This window comes from Ctenocephalides felis, unplaced genomic scaffold (genome assembly GCF_003426905.1).
Source record: "Ctenocephalides felis isolate EL2017-DRISC unplaced genomic scaffold, ASM342690v1 CF-g0.4_SCAFFOLD_00845, whole genome shotgun sequence".
NCBI classification, from domain to species: Eukaryota; Metazoa; Arthropoda; class Insecta; order Siphonaptera; family Pulicidae; genus Ctenocephalides; species Ctenocephalides felis.
In genome coordinates, this window is record NW_020536999.1 from 86,737,793 (window position 1) to 86,745,187 (window position 7,395).

Consider the following 7,395-nt stretch of genomic DNA (forward strand, 5'->3'; position numbering starts at 1 on the left):
AGGCAGGTCCAGCCGTTTCGGAGATACGGAGAAAAGAGTGCAGAAAATAGGAATCGAATTTTTGAGAGAACGGAGGATCCGATTTGAATGATCTAAAAAACACTCAATTAGTAATGATTGGGAGAAGTGTTTATTAGTTTTTGGCAAAGGCAGGCCCAGCCATTTTGAAGATACGGAGCTAAATATGTAAAAAATGGCAGTTTTTGAGAGAACTTTCTGCTTGTCTTAACAAAATAATTGATTTTGGAAAAAAAAAATTTTTTCCAATTTTTTTTTTTTTTTAGTTTTTTGTATATCGAAAATATTTCAGATTTTATTTTTAATTCTGACTATAGTTCTAATATACTTTACTAATAATTTCAACTTTGCAATTCAGTTTATATAATTCTTATAAATATTAGACAATGTTACAATATTTATAATAATCTATTTGAAAACATTCAGTATTCCTCGAACATTTCGTTACGGTACGGGAAGTTCCAGCAATTTGCCTTAAGGCACGATGCCATAATTGCCTCAAGACAGAATTCCACTTACAGCTAGTTAGTTTACATTTAATGCTATAAACAACACGATTAAAAAGTAAATAATTTATTTAAAATTTAACATTTATAAAATGGTGTCTTATTTGATTTCCCTTAATATTAAACTAAAGTTACTTATAAAACTATCCTATTTAACGCACTTAGTTAGTTTCTGTTTATACAATTTTTATTGATATTCATTTCGATCCACACTATGATTATTTTTGTGTCACCTTTAATTGCTCGCACAAGTAAATTTCTTTTCCAGTTTATAATGATGACTCTCCAAAATGAACAACCATGTGTTCTTTCAAGGCACTCGACTGTAAAAATGTTTTCTTGCATATTTCACATGCATAAGGTCGTTCTGCACTATGATTAAGCATGTGGGTTTCTAAAGCATCCAATTGTCTGAATTTTCTACTACAAATTCCACATTCAAAAGGGTCATCTGAATGAACAAGCATGTGTTGTTTTAAATTATACGATCTATTGAATGTCCTACTGCATAATTTACATTTAAAAGGTTGCTCTCCGGTATGAGCAACCATGTGCCTTTTGAGACTGCTTGCTTGTGTGAATGTCTGATTGCATATTTTGCATTCGTGACAGCGTACACCATTGTGCATAAGCATGTGTGTTTTCAAAGCATCTGCTCGTCTGAATGTTCTACTGCATGTCTCACATTTATAAGGGAGGTCTTTCGTATGTACAAGCATGTGGTGTTTTAAATTATATGATTTGTTGAAAGTCCTATTGCATATTTCACATTTAAAAGGACGGTCTCCAGTGTGGGTGACCATGTGGCGTTTTAGAGTGCCTGGTTGGGCAAATGTCTGATTGCAGATTTTGCACTCATGGGGCCGTTCACCTGTATGGATCAGCTTGTGTCTTAACAAAACTGACGGGTGTCTGAATGATTTGTAGCATATATCACATTTATAGGACCTTCCTTCACTTGGGCTAAGTACAGTTTGCTCTTCTAAATAATGTTCTTCTGAAAATGAACTATTACTGATGTCCCAATTATAAGAAGATGATTCAATTACCTCTTGTTTGACTTTTTCTTCTATGGATACTTCGGAATTCATGAATCTTTCCAGGCACGTTTCAGACTTATCAAAATCATCCTGATTTTCATGTTTAATGTCTTCTATTGAATATTTTGATGGTTCAGTTTTGATTAGAGACACAGTTGTTTCTTCAGCCATTTTAAAATATTTTCACCGCGAATACTCAAAAAAACGTTAACGAAAATAGTCGTGCACTATATATTAATCTATTTTAGTTAATAATCTATTTAAATGTGATAATGAATCGAACTAAATTAATTTTTATTGCAAAAAATGAAGAGGTTAATGTCTGACACCTGTTTGACATTTGACATGATTGTTTATGCATAGACAATGTTTTCAGAAAGAGTGAACGTTATTCCGATATTTGGTAAGAGCGTCGCATCTCTCTAAATTCAATATAGTTCTCTATGCTTCAACTGTCAACTTAACGTACAAACGCGCGCAATTTTATATTTAACTAATGGTGCATGGTAGCGTGCCTCAAGGCAAATTGCTGGAACTTCCCGTACCGTTATTAAAAATCTTGGTACGGAACCCAAAAAAATTTACATAAATATGTACATATTATTAAAATCTCGATAAAATATCTGATAATTTGATGTGCATATATCCAATAAACATTTTTGACCGCCAAATGCCATTTTTTCAACTTATTTTTATTGAGAGTCCATAACCGCTGGACCTGCCTTTCCAAAAATTCAATCAGTTCTTCATCTAATAAAAGAAAATTTTTTTTAATTATTAAAATCGGAAGCTCCGTTCTCAAACTGAGTTACCATTTTGGCACTTTTTGCCTCGTATCTTCAGAACGGCTAGACCTGCCTTCACCAAAAACTAATCAGCACGTCTCCTTATTAATACGAATCGAATGTTTTTTGAATTATTCAAATCGGTTGATCCTTGTTCCCGAAATCGTCGACGAAAATTTGTATCCGCACACACACACATACTTCCATTTTTTCTAAGGTATGCCAAAATATTCAGAAACCTTTGAAACGTAAAGATATATACAAATTTTCATTTTCGATTTTTTTGCGATTACTATAACTTACCCTACGAGAAGTTAATAATGGTGCATGGTAGCGAGCCTCAAGGGAAATTGCTGGAACTTTCCGTACCATAATAAAATATTCTAGAAATAATAATTTTCATAAGGCAAAATATAAGAGTTTATAATTTAGACGACGACGTTTATATATGTTTACATGAAAAGTAATTAAACAGAACTTGATCAAACGGAATTCATTAGAATGAAGGAACTTATCTCATATTTCTAAGAATTATATAAACTGAATTGCATAGTTAAAATCAATGATCTGAAGTATATGAAAGAGTTTTATAGCTATAATTAAAATTAAAATCCAAATCATTTTTTATTAAAAAAAAATGAAATTTTGGGATTTTTTTTGCCTTTCTGAAGTAAAACTTCTTTAGGCGCAACTAGGAAGTAAATATGTACAAATGCATCGGAAAAAGCGTTACGGCCGAGTCGAGTAGGTGTTTGTGATTGGTTGTTTTGTCACGTCAAAGAGTTCTTTGATTGTATAATGAACTAGTGGTGTATGGCATGTGACGTAAGGCAAATTGCTGGAACTTTCCGCACCGTAACGAAATGTTCGAGGAGTATTAAATGTTTTGAAATAGATTATTATAAATACTGTTAACATTTGTCTAATATTTTTTTATAATAATTATATAAACTGAATTACAAAGTTAAAGTTATTTATTTAAAGTATATAAGTGAGCTTCAAAACTTTAGCAAGAATTAGAATTGAAATCTGAATTATTTTCAATATACAAAAAAAAAACAAAAGCAATTGTTGTGTCAACACAAGCAGAATATTTTCTGAATCATTCAATTCAGATGCTTATTTCTCTTAAAAACTGCCATTTTTTATATATTTAGCTTTATATCTTCGAAATGGCTGGGCCTGCCTTTACTAAAAATTAATAACCATTTCTCCCAATCATTACTAATTGAATGTTTTTAGATCATTTAAATCGGATACTCCGTTCTCTCAAAAACTCGAATTGTATTTTCTGCACCCTTTACTCCGTATCTTCGTAACGGCGGGGCCTGCCTTTGCCAAAAACTAATCAGCATATCTCCCTATCAATGGGTAAATTTATTTAAAATTTTGCACTGTTTTGCTAATTCTAAAGAAATGGCTTAGTTCTTAGCAGATCGTATAAAAAAACTAACCAATGCGTATAGTTTTTAAATTTTGTGAAACTGACTCGCCCGTTTTTGAGAAAACGTCGATGAAAGGTCTAATTTTAACAAACCTCTGTTATTTACTCATGCAACTTGCCTCAAGGCAAAATGTCACTTACATCTAGTTTAATTTGCATATTGAGCCTCGTCTTTTAATAAAAACGAGGCTTCCAAAAATTGACTACCTCTAATGGGAGTGGAAACGTGTAACATGAGGCGTGAAATCATTTTGACAAAGTAAAAGACGGCAGTACTTTACAACGCGCGCTAGAAAGCAATTGTCAAGGATTTGTTCTAATTTTTAGTACTCAAACTACAAAAACGTTAAATTTTTTTTAAACAATTTTGTTTTATTTTTTAAATTCTGGTAAAAAATTAATACGAGATATTTTATCGCTATTCATTTAATCAATGCTATTCATTTTCTCAAACTTCGATGAATTTTTAAAATTATACAAGCCATATATGTATTTATTAATTTTAATTAAATTTAATTTTATTAAAAATGAAATAATAATTTTAATTAAAAAAATTAACCTCTAAATTTAACACTTAGAATAAATCATAAAATTGTTGGAATATATATATATATATATATATATATATATATATATATATATATATATATATATATATAAAGCGAGAGGTTTTCTTCAGATGGTGAAATAATATGATAAAATTATTCTTGGGCATCCATCAAGTAAAAAAACAGTTTTATTGAAAAAAAATATTTTTATTAAGAGAGCATACGTTTCGGGTCTTGATTTGACCCATCTTCAGTGAATCTGACGTGTAGGAAACGTAAGTTTATTGAAGTAATTTGTATTATTCGTAGTTACTACATATTTTTGAGGTTATCAAAATCGAAATTAATTTTATAGGCAAGACAGTTATTACAGCTGCTCACAGAATGAGACTGTATCACCAGTGAAAAAGTAAAAAAAAACGAGCAGTATATAAATGTATGTTAATTTTAATTTAAGTGTAATTGTGAAAACAATATTCATTTAGGCGTTGTTTAACATAATAATTCTCAAATTTTTTATAGATAACAAAAAATATTAAACCAGTACAGCTCTATTCTATCATGCCGAAGATATATCTTTTTCAGAATGATATCTCAGACACTTCTGGAAGTTTTGAGGAAATCTACATGTTTTTTGATCATGATGGCTATTAAGTATTACAAAGTTGCATATTTTTATAACTAATAAAGGATAAAATGGTATTCAGATTTATTACTCTAAACAAGAGATCAAGCACAACATTAGTTTGTTGTATCATTTATATACAAATACATTTCATAATGGGCATCTATGCAGTTTATTTATTTATGGTGTTAATAAAATTATTCAAGATTGTTATAAGTTCACTGTGCAAACGAATATTATAGAATTTATTAATTAGAAATTACTTCATTTCTCTAATGAAGATTCAAGTCCTAAATGCTAATTACAATGACAAACCGATTATGTCTGAAGTGTGACTTTAATTACATTATTATTTTCAAACATTATAAATATTTTGAATGGTATTATAAATATATAATTTATAATTTTTACTATATAAATATGTATAATGGTTGACATTAAAAAATGTTTGCATCACGAGTGTTACCATATTATTAATGAACATTATTCAAAATTGTTGTATGATGTATTTATTTTACTTAAATGCCATCATTAGCAAAAAAACTTTTACTTCAATCACATGTGAACCTTACGCGCACTTTTTTTTGCAAATCATAGAATCTTTGATTATGCAGTTATCATATGATTCTTCTTATGATAACTGCAATTTTGATAATTTTATGATAACTGCAATAGTTATCATAAGATTCTTCTTATATTACCATGACAACACTATGTTATGAGCTCTGTTACAGCAGATTTGCCCTATAATTTTTTTTTGCACATCATATGCAATAACATTCATATACAAACATAATATAAAAACTTTACCTAATATAAAAATATCTATTCTATTAACACAATATTTTTCTGAAAAGAGATAACTAATCAAATATTTTTTATTGTGTAACAATAATTCGTCTAAATAAATTCTTCAACCAATAGTATCCTTCTTAACCCTTTCCACTCGCGAATTGCGAGATTTTTATGTATTTTGCTGCCAGGGCATTATTTTTCATGGCAATTGCTATCACTCACATTATTTTTCTCGGCTTCATGTGTTTTCCTATGATTCTTTAAATTAGAAACCGTAGCAAAAACCTTAAAACATATTTCACATTTATGAGGACTAGTCCGAGTGTGTGTAAACATATGGTCTTTCAAAACACAAGGTCATTGAAAAGTCTTACCACATAATTCACATTCATAAGGACGTTTTGCGCTATGCGTAATTAAGTGCTCCTTTAAACTAATTTTCTGTGTGAAAGATTTATTACAAGTTTCACATTTAAAACGTCTTTCACCGCTATGAGTTAATTTATGTCTATTCAGATAATATATTACCGAGAATGTCTTTGGGCATAATTCACATTTGAAAGGTCGTTCTGCAGCGTGAGTGCTCATGTGTTTGGTTAAGGATAGTGATCTGTCGAAGGCTTTGTTGCATATTTTGCATTTGTGGGTTTTTTCTCGGGTGTGGATTCTGTAATGTGTTAATAAGTTACCGGGTTGTTTGAAGGCTTTACCACAATAAGTACATTTGTAAGCTCTGATACCGGTGTGGACAGTTGTGTGTCTTGATAACATGAAAGCTTTGGGGAAGTCTTTGCCACAGATTTCACAAGGAAAAGACTTTCTATTAACATTTAATTCTATCACCTTATCCTCGTCTACAGTCAATTCAGATGTCATGAATTTTTGTAAACTAATTTCATCCTCAAAATCTATTTCTGATTTAATACTTTGTGAATCCTCTAAGTCTACAGTAACAGGAGTCTCTTGTGGTTGAACTTTTTCTATTGCATCAGTTTTGATTTGGACATTGCTTGCAATCTCTTCGGTGTCTTCAGACATTATTTATTAATTTTGTACTAGCAATTAACAAGTTATAGATATTTTTATAAATTAAATACATAAATAAATTATTATTAATATAATTAACAATATACTAATATTTGACATTTGCATTCAACTGTCAAACATGGCGCCCAAGTTGAACGTCTGTCAAAAAGTGGTGCTGCCACCATTGCAATTTTAAAACCTAGTGCTTGTCAAACTTTGAGGAAGCAAAGAAATTATTTGTTAATATTAACAATATCGAAAATACGAGATATTTTCATGTAAATTCTATCCTTTGCTCTTTTATTTATTTAAATTTATGTTATTATTAACTTCCCGTAGGGTAAGTTATTGTAATGGGCCGAAAATCGGAATTAAAAATTTTTACATTTCTCGACGTTTTGAAGGTTTCTGAACATTTTGGCATACCTCAGAAAAAATGGATGTGTGTGTGTGTGTATGTGTGTGTGTATGTGTGTGTGTGTATGTGTGTGTGTATGTATGTGTGGATACAAATTTCCAGTCACGTTTTCAGGCGCACGGATCAACCGATTTGAATGGTTCAAAAAACATTCGATTCCTATTGATAGGGAAAAGAGCTGATTAGATTT

At 30.3% G+C, this 7,395-nt stretch overlaps 2 protein-coding genes across 2 annotated transcripts; both read right to left on the minus strand.

Moving 5' to 3' along the window:
• Positions 1–793: 793 nt before the first annotated feature.
• Positions 794–1,825, minus strand: LOC113391284 (zinc finger protein 525-like). Its single transcript, XM_026627229.1, has one exon. It carries the CDS (start codon positions 1,733–1,735, stop codon positions 794–796), a length of 942 nt encoding a protein of 313 aa, XP_026483014.1. The 5' UTR covers positions 1,736–1,825.
• Positions 1,826–6,118: 4,293 nt separating this feature from the next.
• Positions 6,119–6,799, minus strand: LOC113391285 (zinc finger protein 708-like). The gene has a single exon (XM_026627230.1). It carries the CDS (start codon positions 6,797–6,799, stop codon positions 6,119–6,121), a length of 681 nt encoding a protein of 226 aa, XP_026483015.1.
• Between the last annotated feature and the right edge of the window lie 596 nt (positions 6,800–7,395).